Below are 22,037 nucleotides of genomic sequence, written 5' to 3'. Positions count from 1 at the left end.
ATCAAGAACTGAAATGATTTATCAAATCTTTCCAATGATTGCTAAGATAGAATCCATCTTCTCGGTTGAAATTGTCTCTGTGCTTGTATATGTGGATAGCCTCATGAACGAATCTCTCATGGAAGCCAGATGGCTTACAAAGAACCTCCGTCTTGGAAAAGTCAATGGCATGTGAGCCTACTGAATTAGAACAATGATCTGCTACGGCCGAGGTGTTGGTCCTACCGTGTTTAAGGTCTGCTTTATGTTCACGAATGCGGTCCGAGATATGGCGTTTGGTTTCTCCAATGTAACTACTACCACAGAGGCAACTTAGTTTGTAGACACCAGGGTATTGTATGTCCGGAATCACATCTTTTACAGACGGAACCAGATCACGGATTTTATGTAATGTGTTGAAACGGACCTGGATCTTGTGTTTATTCAAGATTTTGGAGATCTTTTTTGTGATCCCAGCAATGTAGGGTAAAGTGATGGTTTTGAAAGGCTCCTCAAGAGGGTTCTTCTTCATGGTTTGAGTGATAGCTTTGCGGATTGTATAGTCGGAGTAACCATTAGCCCTAAGAGCTTGGTGTACGTGCTTGAGTTCACTGCTTATGTGTTCCTGGTCGGATATGCATTGGGCTCTATGATACAGAGTCTTGATGAGAGAATTCTTCTGTGATGGATGGTGGTGGGAATCCGGTTTCAGATAAGCATCCGTATGGGTAGCTTTCCTGTAGACAGAGTGGCTCATTGAACCATCAGGTCTCTTTTTAATTAGGACATCCAAAAAAGGTATCTTGCCATCTATTTCGACTTCCATGGTAAATCTGATGGCTGGGTGTATGGAATTGATGTGGTCGAAGAATTGGTCTAGAGCAGGCCGGCCATGTGGCCAGATGACAAAAGTGTCATCCACGTACCTCTTCCATAAGGTTGGGCGCAGAGTGGCAGTCTGGATGGCGTCAGTCTCAAATTTCTCCATGAAAATGTTAGCTATAACTGGAGAAAGGGGGGAGCCCATTGGGGTGCCCTCAGTTTGTTTGTAGAAAGTTCCATTCCAAGTGAAGTATGTATTGGTTAAACAGTGTCTCACCAGGGGGGGTACCTCAGTGTTTAGTCCTTGATGAACCAAGTCTTCAATGATTGCAATGATGTCAGGTACAGGAACCTTGGTGAATAAGGAAACTACATCAAAACTGACAAGCAGGTCGTCTGGGGACAGGGAAATACCCTTGATTGTTGATACCAGGTGAGTAGAATTTTGTACCGCAGAGGTGGTCTTTCCAGTGAAAGGACGCAGGATTTCAGACAAAAAACGAGCTAGTTTGTAGGTGGGGGAGCTGATAGTAGAGACTATGGGACGAAGAGGTGTATCAACTTTATGTATTTTTGGTAAGCCGTATAATCTTGGTGGCCTGGCAGCAGAAGGTTTCAACGAAAACTGTTTAGATTGATCAATTAATGCGGTTGAATCAGAAATTATTTTGTTGGTTTGTGTGACGAGGCTGTTGGTGGGATCTCTTTTTATTTTTGTATAACTACCATCGTCGAGTAATTCTTTAATTTTGTTGTTGTATTCTATTTTATCCATGATTACAGTAGCATTGCCTTTGTCAGCTGAGAGAACTACAATATCATTCCTCTTTTTTAATTTATATAATTCAAAACGCTCATCTTTGCTGAGGTTGCTAGCTGGCATCTTAGCGTTTTTGAGGGTTGCAGCGATTTCAGATCTTGCTACGTCTGCAGTGATGTGACCCAGGCCCCTGAGAGCAACGTCTACTTGGGCAATTATATCATTAACTGGTATGTGTTTAGGTGTGACTGCAAAGTTTAGACCTTTAGCTAAAACGGATTTCAGACCATCGGAAATAGAACTGTTACTGCGATTAATTACGACTTTATTAACGTCTAACTTTTTGGTGTGTGGGTCCGGTCTTTTGTTGAAGAGGAGGTTAAATTTGGAAATCAGGTTTTCCTTACATTTGGTCGACATAGTAGCAGCTGAAGAGGCAGTCATATTGTCTACATGTTCCCAATCCGATGTGGACATTATTGCCGTCAATGATAAGTGTGATTTGTAGAGTGTCTTGTCTAACTGATCTAGTTCTGTGCGTATAAGTCTGATTTTTTCTGAGATAAGAGCTAAGCTAGTTTTGAAAAGAATTCGTTTCGCATTAGAAGAAGTTACAGTAGCAGAGGTGAGTGTAAATGCGATTGGTATTACCCCAGAGTCGCGGCATCTCTTCAGGAAGGTGAGAGACTCGATCAGCTGAGCTTTCTTATCCCGGAGTTTGTTGAAGGATCTTAAAGTTATGTGAAAACCCTCCCCGTAGAGGCGATTAAATTTTGATTTAAAGCTTTCGTGACTGCAGTAATTCATATTCTTAGTTTTTTCGGTAAAGTCACGTTGAAGAGAAACAACAAAATAACAAAATATATATAAAACACCACCGTCCATCACAGAAGAATTCTCTCATCAAGACTCTGTATCATAGAGCCCAATGCATATCCGACCAGGAACACATAAGCAGTGAACTCAAGCACGTACACCAATCTCTTAGGGCTAATGGTTACTCCGACTATACAATCCGCAAAGCTATCACTCAAACCATGAAGAAGAACCCTCTTGAGGAGCCTTTCAAAACCATCACTTTACCCTACATTGCTGGGATCACAAAAAAGATCTCCAAAATCTTGAATAAACACAAGATCCAGGTCCGTTTCAACACATTACATAAAATCCGTGATCTGGTTCCGTCTGTAAAAGATGTGATTCCGGACATACAATACCCTGGTGTCTACAAACTAAGTTGCCTCTGTGGTAGTAGTTACATTGGAGAAACCAAACGCCATATCTCGGACCGCATTCGTGAACATAAAGCAGACCTTAAACACGGTAGGACCAACACCTCGGCCGTAGCAGATCATTGTTCTAATTCAGTAGGCTCACATGCCATTGACTTTTCCAAGACGGAGGTTCTTTGTAAGCCATCTGGCTTCCATGAGAGATTCGTTCATGAGGCTATCCACATATACAAGCACAGAGACAATTTCAACCGAGAAGATGGATTCTATCTTAGCAATCATTGGAAAGATTTGATAAATCATTTCAGTTCTTGATTGATTGTTCACGCTTACAGTGGCTTTCAGACAGCATACATAAAAACAAATTTCGTCTCCCCCCTCCTCTTTTCAAAAAATAGATGGACTAGTCCTGGGCAAACTGCCAATCGTTGCGCGTGACGCAAACGTTATTATTTATATATATATAAATAAATAGATATGCCATTTTCAAAATACATTTATGCAAACCGACACACCTGATGATGACCGTTTGAGTTATGGTCGAAACGTCGTGAGAATTTTTTATTGTTTTATATATATTTTGTTATTTTGTTGTTTCTCTTCAACGTGACTTTACCGAAAAAACTAAGAATATGAATTACTGCAGTCACGAAAGCTTTAAATCAAAATTTAAATTCACGTACAATTTGTCAATCAATTCCATAAAAAAAATACGAAGTATTTTCTTGCTTACATAAAAAGCATCGAGTGACTCTCATCACCAATGCCAGCAACCAAACAAGGTGAAATTTCCACATTCCCATAATGGCGGGCTACGTTTGTTCACAGGATGAAAACTTTTCAATCATCATCTGCAGCAGCAGCTATGCCCAAATAACCCAGAATGTACCCGATCTAGTCAAATCCTGGAAGATAATCAGGTTTTAACTTGGATGTTGCTGGCGCAGTGCTGACCACACGCATAGCAGGTTGGCATGGGCAGCTGCAGGGGTGCAAGGTGGTCAGCTGAAGGATCCATTGTTGTACTGTACTTATATGCTCTACTCGCACTTGTGCCCATCCATTGTGTCCCGCTTTCTGTCTCGCAGCGAAATTCCCAACGTGTGCGATTGTTACATTTGATTTGTCAGTGAGTTCCGTTCCTGATCATTGTTTCAGATCACTCGCAAGACAATTGAGAGATGGACATTGGAAGGCCTTCCAGAAGCGGATAGAGAATGACTTTGATGATAAGTCATTTGACTCTCAATTCTATTTCACATTTGCTTGGTTATGGTATTTACTAAAATGCAAAATAACCCTCGAAGCTTTGTTTATCATTCAAATAATTTGAAACGAGCATGCAACCAAGATTTTGCTGCATATTGTTTTATTTGCATGTTTCATTTATAGGCTGCTATATACTGGTGGGGAGGTGGAAAGGGAGAAGTGGGGGGGGGGGATTGGGAGGATTTGTGTGCTGGGGGGTGGGCAGAAGCTTGTGCAAGCTGTTTTTTCTACATAACTCAATTTACTTTCTTTCATTTGTCAAACTTGCAACATTTAAATTGTTGATTTAAAGCTTTCGTGACTGCAGGGATTCATATTCTTGGTTCTTTCGGTAAAGTCACCACCACGTAGAAGGGAAGACAATAAAATAATAGAGAATTTTATTGTTTTATATTTTTATTATTTTATTGTTTCCCTTCTAGCGAGAATTTTATTGTTTTATATTTTTATTATTTGATTGTTTCCCTTCTACGTGACTTTACCGAAAGAACCAAGAATTTGCAACATTTAGTTGATATACTAAGCGACCTCTCGCGGTCTTTACATAACGTCTTGACATGTAACCTACTCCGATCATTTGTCCCCAAGTTAAAATCGCCCTAAATGCATGGAAATAATTTGACACAGCACCCACGACCACTGAAAATAAGAATGCTTGATTAAAGCACTGATGTGCGTTTATTGTTGTAACTGTTGACGATGAAAAAAGAAGCAATCCGAGCACAAAGCAACACATGGATGCACATGCAATCAGGGAATCATGTCGCAGCTCCGATTATAGCACGGTTGGCTACGTACGGTGTGAAAGACGTTCTCCACGCATACTAAATTTAATTTCACATTTGTAACGTATTTGTTGCGCAAGGTGAAAAAAATATTAACAGATGTGCACACGTATGTATTAGAATGTGAATCAATTATTGGATTATCCAGTTCATATCATGTACTCGGCAATGACACACAATGTTTGCTTTGTGATTGTATATTATGGATATTTTTTGGTCTATAATACGGTATCTTCCTCCACATTTTCAATAAGCTAAGCAATGAGAGATCAGCACATATAAATCATTAAAAGATCATTGTTTACCCAAGCTCATATTTAGTGTATCGTGATGTTGATGAAGATATATTATTGTTGTTACATGCAAGTGCTGTTGCTGAACAACTGAGAGATCAAAACAATGTCAATTAGCAAATTAATCTCCTGAACAACACCATATGGTGGGACCAGAATTATTTGTAAAGTAACCATTGTTAACAGGCATGGCAGTCAAAGAATGTAACGCATCAGTTGGGAGATGGAGCAATGAAATCAGCTCGTGTGCAGGTCATAGTTGGATTATTACATCATAGCATCGTCAAAGGTGGTGGGTTGGGGAGGCCTCCATTCATTGACCATGGCTGATGATGATGATGATATATAAAGGTGTCTCAGTTTTATTTTTGTATTATTTTCCATTAAAAAAAGTAAATACTGCATATCAACATTGTCGTCGTCATCATCATCAAGTAACATAGTATTGTATTTCTAAATCATTATGGTGATGTAAAAATAACACTTCTGCTGCACAGGAAAATTGTGTGAATTGCTCAATGCAACCTATGAACAAAAATGCATCTTGGAAAAACGCTTTGAACCTGGTAGAATATAATTAGAGACCAAAGCATCCCACAAGGAAAAATGCATTCTTATAAAATGGGATTAGCAATGATTTTTAGCCAAGGAATTTTATTTCACTCAAGAGCTTACTTATCCGGTGACAGGTACAGTGAGGGAAAAAGTATTTGATTCCTTGCTGATTTTGTACGTTTGCTCACTGATAAAGAAATTATCAGTCTATAATTTTAATGGTAGGTGTATTTGAACAGTGAGAGACAGAAAAACAACAAAAAAATCCAGAAAAACGCATGTTAATGTTATAAATTAATTTGCATTTTAATGAGGGAAATAAGTATTTGACCCCCTCTCAATTAGAAAGATTTTTGGCTCCCAGGTGTCTTTTATACAGGTAACGAGCTGCGATTAGGAGCACACTCTTAAAGGGAGTGCTCCTAATCCCAGCTTGTTACCTGTATAAAAGACACCTGTCCACAGAAGCAATCAATCAATCAGATTCCAAACTCTCCACCATGGCCAAGACCAAAGAGCTCTCCAAGGATGTCAGGGACAAGATTGTAGACCTACACAAGGCTGGAATGGGCTACAAGACCATTGCCAAGCAGCTTGGTGAGAAGGTGACAACAGTTGGTGCGATTATTCGCAAACGGAAGAAACACAAAAGAACTGTCAATCTCCCTCGGCCTGGGGCTCCATGCAAGTTCTCACCTCGTGGAGTTGCAATGATCATGAGAACGGTGAGGAATCAGCCCAGAACTACACGGGAGGATCTTGTCAATGATCTCAAGGCAGCTGGGACCACAGTCACCAAGAAAACAATTGGTAACACACTATGCCGTGAAGGAAATCCTGCATCGCCCGCAAGTCCCCCTGCTCAAGAAAGCACATATACATGACCATCTGAAGTTTGCCAATGAACGTCTGAATGATTCAGAGGACAACTGGGTGAAAGTGTTGTGGTAAGATGAGACCAAAATGGAGCTCTTTGGCATCAACTCAACTCGCCGTGTTTGGAGGAGGAGGAATGCTGCCTATGACCCCAAGAACACCATCCCCACCGTCAAACATGGAGGTGGAAACATTATGCTTTGGGGGTGTTTTTCTGCTAAGGGGACAGAACAACTTCACTGCATCAAAGGGACGATGGACGGGGCCATGTACCGTCAAATTTTGGGTGAGAACCTCCTTCCCTCAGCCAGGGCATTGAAAATGGGTCGTGGATGGGTATTCCAGCATGACAATGACCCAAAACACACGGCCAAGGCAACAAAGGAGTGGCTCAAGAAGAAGCACATTAAGGTCCTGGAGTGGCCTAGCCAGTCTCCAGACCTTAATCCCATAGAACATCTGTGGAGGGAGCTGAAGGTTCGAGTTGCCAAACGTCAGCCTCGAAACCTTAATGACTTGGAGAAGATCTGCAAAGAGTGGCACAAAATCCCTCCTGAGATGTGTGCAAATCTGGTGGCCAACTACAAGAAACATCTGACCTCTGTGATTGCCAACAAGGGTTTTGCCACCAAGTACTAAGTCATGTTTTGCAGAGGGGTCAAATACTTATTTCCCTCATAAAAATGCAAATACATTTATTACATTTTTGAAATGCTTTTTTTTCTGGATTTTGTTGTTGTTATTCTGTCTCTCACTGTTCAAATAAACCTACCATTAAAATTATAGACTGACCATTTTTTTGTCAGTGGGCAAACGTACAAAATCAGCAGGGGATCAAATACTTTTATCCCTCACTGTACATTGTTATTAAAGGCAATGCATCCTATTGTTATAGTTACATTGTTATTGAAGACATATTCATCATATTGTTATAGTTACATTGTTATTTAAGACAATGTATCCTAGTGTTATAGTTACAATGTTATTGAAGACAATGGATCATATTGTTATAGTTACATTGTTATTGAAGACAATTCATCATATTGTAATAGTTACATTGTTATTGAAGACAATGCAACCTATTGTAATAGTTACATTGTTATTGAAGACAATGTATCCTAGTGTTATAGTTACATTGTTATTAAAGACAATGCATCATATTGTTACAGTTACATTGTTATTAAAGACAATGCATCCTAGTGTAATAGTTACATTGTTATTGAAGACAATGCATCATATTGTTATTATCAGAGCCATGTGTGTTTGCATGTTCACCCATTCACCCACCACTCACCCACGCACTTAGTCACCCACCATCGCCCCACTCTCCCCCCACTCTCCCCCCACCCTCCCCCCACTCTCCCCCCACTCTCCCCCCCCACCCCCACTCTCAGCTTCTTCTCCTTAGCGATTCTCTCCGCCCTGAGCGCTGCCACCTGGACAGGTGACAGCGGCGTCTCGTAGCTGATACCGCTGCAACAACATCAACAACATCAACAACACCATCAATAACATGAACAACATCAAAAACACCATCAACAACACTATCAATACCATCAACAACATCAACAACATCAACACCATAAACAACACTATCAATAGCATCAACACCATCAACACGATCAACAACATCAAAACCATCAACAACACCATCAACAACACCATCAACACCATAAACAACACCATCAATACCATCATCAACACCATCAACACCATCATCAACACCATCAACACCATCATCAACACCATCAACACCATCATCAACACCATCAACACCATCATCAACACCATCATCAACACCATCAACACCATCATCAACACCATCATCAACACCATCACCATCATCACCATCAGCGGTGTGGGGTGCTCACCTCTCCGACGGCACCGACACGTGCTTGGGATTCTTCTGGAAGAGATTTGTCCCCAACCTGAAAAGAGCGCAGCACACACACACACAGTCACACACACACAAAGTCACACACACGCACGCAGACACACACACACACACGCACGCAGACACACACACATGCACAGACACACACACGCACGCACGCAGACGCACACACGCACGCACGCAGACACACACACATGCACAGACACACACGCACACGCACGCAGACACACACACATGCACAGACACACGCACGCAGACACACACACATGCACAGACACACACACACACGCACGCAGACACACACACATGCACAGACACACACGCACGCACGCAGACACACGCACACGCACGCAGACACACACACATGCACAGACACACACGGCACGCAGATTCACAGACATGCACAGACACACGCACGCACGCACGCAGACACACACACACGTAGACACACGCACGCGCACGCACGCACACGTAGACACACGCACGCGCACGCACGCACAGGCGACGTCAGAGGGGGCGGGTGAGTGAGTGGATGAGCGGGTGGGTGGGTGAGTTTGTGGGTGAGTGAGTGGGTGAGTGGGCGAGTGAGTGGGTGAGTGGGTGAGTGAGTGGGTGGGTAGGCGAGTGAGTGGGTGAGTGAGTGGGTGGGTGAGTGGGTGGAAGAGTGTGTGTGTGGGTGGGTGGGCGGGTGAGTGGGCGGGTGAGTGAGTGGATGAGTGAGTGAGTGGGTGGGTGGGTGAGTGGGTGGGTGAGTGGGTGAGTGAGTGGGTGGGTGGGTGAGTGGGTGAGTGAGTGGGTGGGTGGGTGAGTGGGTGGGTGGGTGGGTGAGTGGGTAGGTGAGTGGGTGGGTGAGTGAGTGAGTGGGTGAGTGAGTGGGTGGGTGGGTAGGCGAGTGAGTGGGTGAGTGAGTGGGTGGGTGAGTGGGTGGAAGAGTGTGTGTGTGGGTGGGTGGGCGAGTGGGTGGAAGAGTGTGTGTGTGGGTGGGTGGGCGAGTGAATGGGTGAGTGAGTGGGTGGGTGGGTGAGTGGGCGGGTGAGTGAGTGGATGAGTGATTGAGTGGGTGGATGAGTGGGTGAGTGGATGAGTGAGTGAGTGGGTGGGTGAGTGGGTGAGTGTGTGGGTGGGTGGGCGAGTGAGTGAGTGAGTGGGTGGGTGGGTGAGTGGGTGGGTGAGTGGGTGAGTGAGTGGGTGGGTGGGTGAGTGGGTGAGTGAGTGGGTGAGTGGGTGGGTGGGTGAGTGGGTAGGTGAGTGGGTGGGTGAGTTGGTGAGTGAGTGGGCAGGTGAGTGAGTGGGTGGGTGAGTGAGTGGGTGGGTGGGTGAGTGAGTGGGTGAGTAAGTGAGTGGGTGAGTGAGTGAGTGGGTGGGTGAGTGAGTGGGTGAGTGAGTGGGTGGGTGAGTGAGTGGATGAGTAAGTGAGTGGGTGAGTGAGTGGGTCGGTGAGTGAGTGAGTGAGCGGGTGAGTGAGTGAGTGGGTGAGCGAGTGAGTGGGTGGGTGAGCGTGCGGGCACCCACACGGGTTTGAGTGACATCCTGCGCTTGGCAGCGCTGCTCCGCGCCAGCTCAAACTTGGCAGAGAAGAGCTCCGTCTGAGCCGTGTGCTCGTCCTGCGCGAAGATCTGGCTGGTGCACAGCGGCTGCCTGCTCTTCGTCTACGCGGGGAGGGAGGGGAGGGAGGGGGAGGGAGGGAAGCAGTCAAATGATCATCACCACCACCACCATGAGACCCACTACAGCCATCATCATCGCCGCCATCATCATCACCACCACCATGAGACCCACTACAGCCATCATCATCGCCGCCATCATCATCACCACCACCACCATCACCATGAGACCCACTTAGCTCACCTGCTCACCCGCTCACTCGCCTACTCACCGGCTCACCCGAGGCTCGCTCGCCCGCCCGCTCACCCACCCACCCACCCACCCGCTCACCCACTCACCCACCCACCCGCTTGCCCGCCTGCCCACTCACCCACCCATCCGCTCACCCACCCACTCGCCCACTCACCCACCCGCTCACCCACTCACCAGCGGCTCGCTCACCAGCCACTCACCTTGTAGACGCCTTTGGTCTTCTGCTTCTTCTTGGGGTGGAAGTCGTGGAGGAGCTGGGGGAGACATTGAAGGCACGAAGACGGTCAGCAGCTCACCACCACCGTCACCATGGTGATGGTGAGCTCACCACCACCATGGTGACAGTCAGCTCACCATCACCGTCAGCTCACCATCACCATGGTGACAGTCAGCTCACCATCACCGTCAGCTCACCATCAGTATGGTGACAGTCAGCTCGCCACCACCGTCACCATGGTGACAGTCAGCTCACCATCACCGTCACCATGGTGACAGTCAGCTCACCATCACCGTCACCATGGTGACAGTCAGCTCACCATCACCGTCACCATGGTGACAGTCAGCTCACCATCACCGTCAGCTCACCATCACTATGGTGACAGTCAGCTCACCACCACCGTCACCATGGTAACAGTCAGCTCACCATCACCATCACCACGGTGACAGTCAGCTCGTCACCACCATCACCGTCACCACGGTGACAGCTCACCATCACCGTCACCACCACCACTGTCACCATGGTGATAGTCAGCTCACCCACTCACTCACCCAGCCACCCATTCACCCATTCACCCACCCACCAACCCACTTACCCACCCACCCCCCCACCCAGCCACCCACTCACCCACTCACTAACCCACCCACTCACTCACCCACCCACTCACCAAACCACCCACCCACCCATCCACGCCTCACTCACTCACCCACGCAGCCACCCACCCACCCACCCACTCACCTATGCACCCACTCACTCACCCAGCCACCCACTCACTCACTCACTAACCCACCAACCTACCCACTCACCCATTCACCCACCAACCCACTTACCCACCCACCCCCCCACTAGCCACCCACACACCCACTCACTTACCCACCCACCCCCCCACCCAGCCACCCACCTTGCCCTCCTCGCGTGGCACCACAACGGCCTCGTAGCGCGAGCGGCAGTGCTTGGGTGAGCGGTAGACGCGGCTCACCACGTTCACCACATCGCTCACCAGCTCCCAGTTGGGGGTGTGCGCCGGGGACACCAGGGCCAGGTTCAGCGGCAGCTCCAGCAGCTGCTGGATCGCCTGGTGAGGAGACACGGAGGGAGGGGGGGGTTGGTGGGTGGGTGGGTGAGTAGTTGGGTGAGTGCGTGGGTGGGTGGGTGAGTGGGTGGGTGAGTGGGTGAGTGAGTGAGTGGGTGGGTGGGTGAGTGAGTGGGTGGGTGAGTGGGTGGGTGGGTGAGTGGGTGAGTGGGTGGGTGAGTAGTTGGGTGAGTGGGTTGGTGGGTGAGTGAGTGGGTGAGTGAGTGGGTGGGTGGGTGAGTGGGTGAGTGGGTTGGTGGATGAGTAGTTGGGTGGGTGAGTGGGTTGGTGGGTGAGTGGGTGGGTGAGTGAGTGGGTGGGTGGGTGAGTGGGTGAGTGAGTGGGTGGGTGAGTGGGTGGGTGGGTGAGTGAGTAGTTGGGTGGGTGAGTGGGTTGGTGGGTGAGTGGGTGGGTGGGTGAGTGGGTGGGTGGGTGAGTGGGTAAGTTTGTGTGCGTGTGTGTCTGTGGTCCGGCATGCCTAAACAGCTTTTGTTCTGCCGGATAGAGGGGGCTAAACGGGCACGGCCCGGGCCAGAGAAGAGATGGAGTGACATGGTACAGGAGGACGTGGAGCTGAGTGGACTTGCCGATGACTGGTACCAGTAGTTTCAAGATCGGATATGTTGTTGAAAGTGGTTGTGCAATTGGCGGTTTGGAGTGTCCGTCTAAGGCAGTGGTTCTTAACCTGGGTTCGATCGAATCCCAGGGGTTCGGTGAGTCGATCTCAGGGGTTCGGCAGAGCCCCCGCCACGGAGGTCCGGACACACTTGAATTATTGTGTAAATTTGTGATGACACACACGGCCCACTTGGCCATCACTGGCTGCAGATGATCATGCTACACTGCTTGGCCAATCAGCGCTGCGGGGAATTTAGTGCGTACTCAGTAGTCAACGTGTGACTGTTGTTGTCGTACGTCGTGTGATTTCTTTAATATTTTATCCATACTAACTATGTCGGGCAAAAGAAGAAAGTGGTCGGACGAATATGTACAACATGGATTCTCATGTATCACGGAACGTGATGGGAGTGAGCGTCCTATCTGCATGATTTGCAACGCCAAGTTGAGCAACTCTAGTCTTGCACCGGCAAAACTAAAGGAACACTTCTTGAAGCTGCATGGAGACGGGGAATACAAGAACACAACACTTGCTGAATTCAGGGTGAAGAGAGCCAGATTCGATGAAAAGGCCACTCTGCCTGCTCTTGGATTTGTACCTGTTAACAAACCGATCCTGACAGCATCGTACGAAGTTGCTTACCTGATCGCAAAGCAGGGCAATCCACACACCATTGGTGAACCACTTGTGAAACCAGCTGCATTAAAGATGGCGAATCTGATACTCGGAACAGCGGCCGAAGGTAAATTATCCCAAATTCCCCTTTCAAATGACACCGTCAGTGACAGAATAGAAGACATGAGTAAAGACATCTTGGCTCAAGTAGTCGCGGATCTGATTTCAAGCCCGGCAAAATTCAGCCTTCAACTCGACGAAACCACAGACGTTTCTGATCTAAGCCAGCTTGCTGTTTTTGTACGCTATGTGAAAGACGACATGATAAAAGAAGAGTTTTTATTTTGTAAGCCTCTTACAACAACAACGAAGGCAGCCGATGTGAAGAAGCTTGTGGATGACTTCTTCAGAGACAACAATCTTTCATGGGATATGGTTTCTGCAGTTTGTACGGACGGAGCTCCAGTCATGCTGGGAAGAAAGTCTGGTTTTGGTGCGCTAGTAAAGGCCGATGCACCACACATCATTGTGACGCATTGTATTCTGCACAGGCATGCGTTGGCAACAAAAACCTTACCTCCAAAAATGGCAGAAGTATTAAAAACTGTGGTGGAATGTGTGAACTATGTGCGAAAAAGTGCTCTGAGGCACCGCATCTTCAGTGAGCTGTGTAAAGAAATGGGCTCTGAATTTGAGGTACTTCTGCTCCATTCTAATATTCGGTGGTTATCCCGGGGACAGGTGCTGAATCGTGTTTTTGCCATGCGTGTGGAATTAGCCCTGTTTTTGCAAGAGCACCAACACTGCCATGTAGATTGCTTCAAAAATCCTGAGTTCATTCTCATTTTAGCGTACATGGCTGATATATTCGCAGCTCTCAATCATCTCAATCAGCAGATGCAGGGTGGTGGAGTCAATATCATGGAAGCGGAAGAACACCTGAAGGCTTTTCAAAAAAAGCTACCATTATGGAAACGACGAACAGAGAACAATAACTTCGCAAACTTCCCGCTTCTGGACGACTGTGCAAGTAAGATCGAAGATGTGTCTGGAATCGGAAATATTTCTGTATCCACGGAACTGAAGCATACAATTGCCACGCACTTAGATGAGCTTGCAAAGTCTCTCGACGGATATTTCCCTACAAGAGAGTCATATCCAGCATGGGTGAGACAGCCGTTCACGTTTGCTGTTGAAACAGCAGATGTCAATGATGAATTCCTCGACGAAATCATTGAAATTCAGCAGAGCCAGGTTCAACAGCAACTCTTCAGAACAACAACGCTCTCAACGTTTTGGTGTCGACAAATGAACAAGTATCCAGTTATTGCTAAGAAAGCCCTGGATTTTTTATACCATTTGTTACAACATATCTTTGTGAGCAATCCTTTTCGAGGATGCTGGACATAAAAACGAAGAAAAGGAACAGACTTTGTTGTGAAAATGACATGAGAGTGGCACTTGCCAAGGTGAAGCCACGCATATCTGAACTGATCTCTCAAAGGCAACAGCAGAAGTCACATTGATTTCCAGGTATGTAATTTGTTGTGAGTTTATGCATTGTGTTGGTTTTATTCTTTGAACAAGGTAATGTTCATGCACGGCTCATTTTGTGTACCAATAAAAAACATATCTACGTCTTGAATTTGAAAAAAATCACATTTTATTTTTCACTAAAGAGGGGTTCGGTGAATGCGCATATGAAACTGGTGGGGTTCGGTACCTCCAACAAGGTTAAGAACCACTGGTCTAAGGCTTTGATGGTCTTCCAAAGTTTTGATGAGTTTTGGTGGTGTTCAAAAGATTCGACAAACTCGTGCCAGCGTTCCCTGTTTTGGCTTGATTGATTAGCGTTGTGATTTCAATATTGAAGGCCGGGAGGATTTGTGGTGATGTAGGATTGTTTGTCCTAATGGTGTTCCGTTGGTTTATTAGCGTTGAGGCTTGTTTAGGGAGGCAGGGAAGGTGTTGCTTGCAGCAACCCCCCAGCGACGGTGTGCTTGGTGGTAGTCGCGATGATGTTTCTGAAATTCTTTTCAGAGTTATTTGGGGATGTGTGGCTATGGTTGATGTTGTCGGTGAATAATTATTCTGAACCATAAGTGAAAAGTGGCCAGTTTCCTTTTTTAAAGTTGTAATACAAGCGGTTTTTAGGATTTAAATGTAGATTTAAAGCTTCCGTGACTGCAGGGATTCATATTCTGGGTTCTCTCGGTAAAGTCACCACCACGTAGAAGGGAAACAATAAAATAATAAAAATATTTTTAAAAAATCATTCTCACAACATTTGCAATCATCATTAAAAAAACGCCACTTTTTTTTTTTCAAAATCTTCTCGCTGTGGATTTCACACCTGCTGATGATTGCATGTTTGTTTAGCAATCGAAACGTCGTGAGAATTTTATTGTTTTATTATTTTATTATTTCTCTTCTACGTGACTTTACCGAAAGCATCGAGTGAACGGTTTTTAGGAGTTTGTGAATGTTTGGCGGCATTGAGGGTCAACGCAATAGGTGGGCGGTCGGCTCCAAGGGCCTCAAAAAGACTCGCCAGTCGATTGATGAAAGGAGTTTTCCTGACGCTATTGAAGGGCAAGGTGATGACGGAACTCTGGTTTGATTCTTTTCATCGAGTACCCCATAAGGGGAGCCGTTCAAGATACCAGCAATGAGGTCGCCACGTGCATCGGGGAGGGGAAGACTGCGGCCTTTTTTTGCGGGCGTCGAAATCTCCAATAACAATTGAGTCGTCGTTTGGTAAAAGTCGATATATATTGAACTCATAGTTGCGAGGGCAAGACCTCGTCGCCGAGATGTAGACGTTGATTACGGTGAGCGGGCCCAGACGGGATTTGATACGGTGATATCAGAATGAGGCATTGGGATTTTAATATCTTCAAATTGAATGCTGTCGTGGATGAGGTAAAGGGAGACCGCCACCGGCTGTTGGTCGGTCTCTCTTACGGAGGAAAGTGACATTTTGTAAGTCGGGGCACGCGAGAAGTGGATTTTAATTTTGTTTCTTTGATGGCGGCTACGTCAATGGAGTTATCTTGTAGGAAGGTGCAGAGTTCAAGAGATTTGTCGTTGACGCCGTCATGTTTTGGTCGAAGGATTTTAAGGTCGTTTTTGTCGTGGACGTTTCGTGTTGTGGTTGTGCAAGGTGGAGTTGTTGGACTGGACAATTTGCAGAACCGGCCGGAATTTGAGCTGGGGATGCGGGCTAAAGCAGCGCAGCGTTTGCGTTACGAAGCTTTGCAAACCGTCGCGTTGGATGGAATTTGCATTGACGTTCATGCCGCAGCCGCCACAAGGGAAAGACGGGGCCTGGATTAAAATCGACGTCCCCGGCAATAATGAGAAGCCAGCTCCAGCATGCGGGGAGGCCTGGGCTGGCTGGCGAAGTTGCCATGTTTCGATTTAAAGCTTTCGTGACTGCAAGGATTCATCTTCTTTGGTTCTTTCGGTAAAGTCACGTAGAATGAGAATAAAATAATAAATTGATAAAATAAATGAGAATTTTATTGTGTTATTTTATTTTACCAAATTTATTATTTTATTCTCATTCTACGTGACTTTACCGCAAGAACCCAAGAAGAAGTTGCCATCAGCAAGTGCTTTAGTAGCACTTGGGCGTCTCCACTTGGAACAAGCGACAACACCGCAGCGGTGGTTGTTGTCGAGTGGGTGGGTGGCCTAAACCCCTAAACCTTAACCGTGATGTAAACCCTTAAACCCTCCCCACCTCACCCACCACCCTCACCCCCCACCGCGTCACCTGTAGCAGGGCCCAGTCCTCGTTGACAAGCCACTGCGGCTGGTCGGCGGTGAGATCCGGCGGCGGCGGCCCCACACCGCCCGCGGCCGCCGCGTCCTATTGTTATAGTTACATTGTTATTAAAGACAATGCGTCCTATTGTCATGGTTACATTGTTATTAAAGACAATGCATCCTATTGTTATGGTTACATTGTTATTAAAGACAATGCATCATATTGTTATAGTTACATTGTTATTGAAGACAATGCATCGTATTGTTATGGTTACATTGTTATTAAAGACAATGCATCCTATTGTTATAGTTACATTGTTATTGAAGACAATGCATCCTATTGTTATAGTTACATTGTTATTAAAGCCAATGCATCCTGTTGTTATGGTTACATTGTTATTAAAGACAATGCATCTGTTGTTATGGTTACATTGTTATTAAAGAGAATGCATCCTATTGTTATAGTTACATTGTTATTAAAGACAATGTATCATATTGTCGTAGTTACATTGTTATTAAAGACAATGCATCCCGTTATTATAGTTACATTGTTATTAAAGACAGTGCATCCTATTGTTATGGTTACATTGTTATTAAAGACAATGCATCCTATTGTTATAGTTACATTGTTATTAAAGACAATGCATCCTGTTGTTATAGCTACATTGTTATCAAAGACAATGCATCCTATTGTTATGGTTACATTGTTATTAAAGACAATGTATCATATTGTTATGGTTACATTGTTATTAAAGACAATGTATCATATTGTTATAGTTACAATTTATCAATTTATTATTTTATTCTCATTCTACGTGACTTTACCGAAAAATCAAAGAAGATATAGTTACATTGTTATTAAAGACAATGCATCCTGTTTTTATGGTTACATTGTTATCAAAGACAATGTATCATATTTTATGGTTACATTGTTATTAAAGACAATGCATCCTATTGTTACAGTTACATTACTATTAAAGACAATGCATCCTAGTGTTATAGTTACATTGTTATTAAAGACAATGCATCCTATTGTTATAGTTACATTGTTATTAAAGACAATGCATCCTGTTGTTATAGTTACATTGTTATTAAAGACAATGCATCCTGTTGTTATAGTTACATTGTTATTGAAGACAATGCATCATATTGTTATAGTTACATTGTTATTAAAGACAATGCATATTATTTTTACGGTTACATTGTTATTAAAGACAATGCATCATATCGTTATAGTTACATTGTTAGTGAAGACAATGCATCATATTGTTATAGTTACATTGTTATCAAAGACAATGTATCCTATTGTTATGGTTACATTGTTATTAAAGACAATGTATCATATTGTTATAGTTACAATTTATCAATTTATTATTTTATTCTCATTCTACGTGACTTTACCGAAAGAACCAAAGAAGATATAGTTACATTGTTATTGAAGACAATGCATCCTAGTGTTATAGTTACATTGTTATTAAAGGCAATGCATCCTATTGTTATAGTTACATTGTTATCAAAGACAATGCATCCTATTGTAATAGTTACTTTGTTATTAAAGACAATGCATCATATTGTTACAGTTATATTGTTATTAAAGACAATGCATCCTAGTGTTATAGTTACATTGTTATTAAAGACAATGCATCATATTGTTACAGTTACATTGTTATTAAAGACAATGCATCCTATTGTTACAGTTACATTGTTATTGAAGACAATGCATACTATTTTTACGGTTACATTGTTATTGAAGACAATGTATCATATTGTTATGGTTACATTGTTATTAAAGACAATGTATCATATTGTTATAGTTACAATTTATCAATTTATTATTTTATTCTCATTCTACGTGACTTTACCGAAAAATCAAAGAAGATATAGTTACATTGTTATTAAAGACAATGCATCCTGTTTTTATGGTTACATTGTTATCAAAGACAATGTATCATATTTTATGGTTACATTGTTATTAAAGACAATGCATCCTATTGTTACAGTTACATTGCTATTAAAGACAATGCATCCTAGTGTTATAGTTACATTGTTATTAAAGACAATGCATCCTATTGTTATAGTTACATTGTTATTAAAGACAATGCATCCTGTTGTTATAGTTACATTGTTATTAAAGACAATGCATCCTGTTGTTATAGTTACATTGTTATTGAAGACAATGCATCATATTGTTATAGTTACATTGTTATTAAAGACAATGCATATTATTTTTACGGTTACATTGTTATTAAAGACAATGCATCATATCGTTATAGTTACATTGTTAGTGAAGACAATGCATCATATTGTTATAGTTACATTGTTATCAAAGACAATGTATCCTATTGTTATGGTTACATTGTTATTAAAGACAATGTATCATATTGTTATAGTTACAATTTATCAATTTATTATTTTATTCTCATTCTACGTGACTTTACCGAAAGAACCAAAGAAGATATAGTTACATTGTTATTGAAGACAATGCATCCTAGTGTTATAGTTACATTGTTATTAAAGGCAATGCATCCTATTGTTATAGTTACATTGTTATCAAAGACAATGCATCCTATTGTAATAGTTACTTTGTTATTAAAGACAATGCATCATATTGTTACAGTTATATTGTTATTAAAGACAATGCATCCTAGTGTTATAGTTACATTGTTATTAAAGACAATGCATCATATTGTTACAGTTACATTGTTATTAAAGACAATGCATCCTATTGTTACAGTTACATTGTTATTGAAGACAATGCATACTATTTTTACGGTTACATTGTTATTGAAGACAATGCATCCTAGTGTTATAGTTACATTGTTATTAAAGGCAATGCATCCTATTGTTATAGTTACATTGTTATTAAAGACAATGCATCATATCGTTCAAGTTACATTGTTATTGAAGACAATGCATTATATTGTTATTATCAGAGTCATGTGTGTTTGCATGTTCACCCATTCACCCACCACTCACCCACGCACTCAGTCACCCACCCTCGCCCCACTCTCCCCCCACTCTCCCCCCCCCCACCCCCCACTCTCCCCCCACTCTCCCCCCCCCACTCTCACCTTCTTCTCCTTAGCGATTCTCTCCGCCCTGAGCGCTGCCACCTGGACAGGTGACAGCGGCGTCTCGTAGCTGTTACCGCTGCAACAACATCAACAACACCATCAATAACATCAATAACATCAAAAACACCATCAACAACATAAAGAACACCATCAACAACAATCAACAACATCAACAACACCATCAATAACATCAACAACATCAAAAACACCATCAACAACATCAACACCATAAATAACACCATCAACACCACCATCAACACCATCACCATCATCACCATCAGCGGTGCGGGGTGCTCACCTCTCCGACAGCACCGACACGTGTTTGGGATTCTTCTGGAAGAGATTTGTCCCCAACCTGAAAAGAGCGCAGCACACACACACACAGTCACACACACGCACGCAGACACACACACACGCACGCAGACACACACACATGCACAGACACACACACGCACGCACGCAGACGCACACACATGCACAGACACACGCACGCACGCAGACACACACATGCACAGACACACACACGCACACACATGCACAGACACACACATGCACACACATGCACAGACACACACATGCACGCACACGCACGCAGACACACACACATGCACAGACACACGCACGCAGACACACACGTGCACACACATGCACACACATGCACAGACACACACACGCACGCACACACATGCACAGACACACGCACGCACGCAGACACCCACACACGCAGACACACACTCACACACACGCACGTAGACACACGCACACACACGCACACACGCAACGTCAGGGTGGGCGGGTGAGTGAGCGGATGAGTGGGTGGGTGAGTTTGTGGGTGAGTGGGCGAGTGAGTGGGTGAGTGAGTGGGTGAGTGGGTGGGTGGGTGAGTGAGTGAATGAGTGGGTGGGTGGGTGAGTGGGTGGGTGGGTGAGTGAGTGGGTGAGTGGGTGAGTGAGTGGGTGAGTAGGTGAGTGGGTGGGTGGGTGAGTGAGTGAGTGGGCGGGTGAGTGAGTGGGTGAGTGAGTGAGTGAGTGGGTGAGTGAGTGAGTGGGTGAGTGAGTGAGTGGGTGAGCGAGTGAGTGGGTGGGTGAGCGTGCGGGCACCCACACGGGTTTGAGTGACATCCTGCGCTTGGCAGCGCTGCTCCGCGCCAGCTCAAACTTGGCAGAGAAGAGCTCCGTCTGAGCCGTGTGCTCGTCCTGCGCGAAGATCTGGCTGGTGCACAGCGGCTGCCTGCTCTTCGTCTACGTGGGGAGGGAGGGAAGGGAGGGGGAGGGAGGGAAGCAGTCAAATGATCATCATCACCACCACCATGAGACCCACTACAGCCATCATCATCGCCGCCACCACCATCACCACCACCACTGAGACCCACTTAGCTCACCTGCTCACCCGCTCACTCGCCTCCTCACCCGCTCACCCGCTCACCCGCGGCTCGCTCGCCCGCTCATCTACCCACCTCCTCGCCCGCCTGCCCACTCACCCACCCGCTCACCCCTCTCACCCACCCACCCACCCGCTCACCTGCTAACCAGCGGCTCGCTCACCAGCCACTCACCTTGTAGACGCATTTGGTCTTCTGCTTCTTCTTGGGGTGGAAGTCGTGGAGGAGCTGGGGGAGACATTAAAGGCACGAAGACGATCAGCAGCTCACCACCACCGTCACCATGGTGATGGTGAGCTCACCACCACCATGGTGACAGTCAGCTCACCACCACCGTCACCATGGTGACAGTCAGCTCACCACCACCATGGTGACAGTCAGCTCACCATCACCGTCAGCTCACCATCACCATGGTGACAGTCAGCTCACCATCACCGTCAGCTCACCATCAGCATGGTGACAGTCAGCTCACCACCACCGTCACCATGGTGACAGTCAGCTCACCACCACCACCGTCACCACCATCACCATCACCATGGTGACAGTCAGCTTACCATCACCGTCACCACCACCACCGTGACCATGGTGACAGACAGCTCACCATCACCGTCACCATGGTGACAGTCACCACCACCGTCACCATGGTGACAGTCAGCTCACCATCACCGTCACCACCACCACCGTCACCATGGTGACAGTCAGCTCACAAACACCGTCACCACCACCACCACCGCAGTGACGGTGATGACGATGATGACGATGAAGATGCCGATAATGCTGATGATTCTGCTGAAGCCGATGATGATGCTGATGATGAAGCTGATGATGATGCTGATGATTCTGATGATGATGCTGATGATTCTGCTGAAGCTGATGGTGTGAGAAACTCATAATCAACATCATTATTGTCACCATCGTCAGCGGCAGCATCACCACCACCCACTCACTCACCCACCCACTCACTCA

General features: G+C 45.2%; 1 protein-coding gene across 1 annotated transcript; it reads right to left on the bottom strand.

Moving 5' to 3' along the window:
• Positions 1–5,065: 5,065 nt before the first annotated feature.
• LOC142908634 (E1A-binding protein p400-like) lies at positions 5,066–21,687 on the bottom strand. Its single transcript, XM_076059400.1, has 12 exons — positions 21,673–21,687; positions 21,246–21,299; positions 20,795–20,931; positions 19,989–20,045; positions 19,688–19,766; positions 16,624–16,719; positions 11,441–11,614; positions 10,523–10,576; positions 9,978–10,114; positions 8,443–8,499; positions 7,960–8,044; positions 5,066–5,101 (listed from the first exon to the last, which is right to left on the bottom strand). Exons 1-12 carry the CDS (start codon positions 21,685–21,687, stop codon positions 5,066–5,068), a joined length of 981 nt encoding a protein of 326 aa, XP_075915515.1.
• Between the last annotated feature and the right edge of the window lie 350 nt (positions 21,688–22,037).

Source organism: Petromyzon marinus, unplaced genomic scaffold, assembly GCF_048934315.1.
Source record: "Petromyzon marinus isolate PM22_M1 ecotype Great Lakes invasive population unplaced genomic scaffold, UKy_Petmar_22M1.pri1.0 PM_G_Scaffold_10, whole genome shotgun sequence".
NCBI classification, from domain to species: Eukaryota; Metazoa; Chordata; class Hyperoartia; order Petromyzontiformes; family Petromyzontidae; genus Petromyzon; species Petromyzon marinus.
The sequence above is the reverse complement of the archived record's forward strand: the minus strand, read 5'-3'. Positions and strand labels throughout refer to the sequence as shown.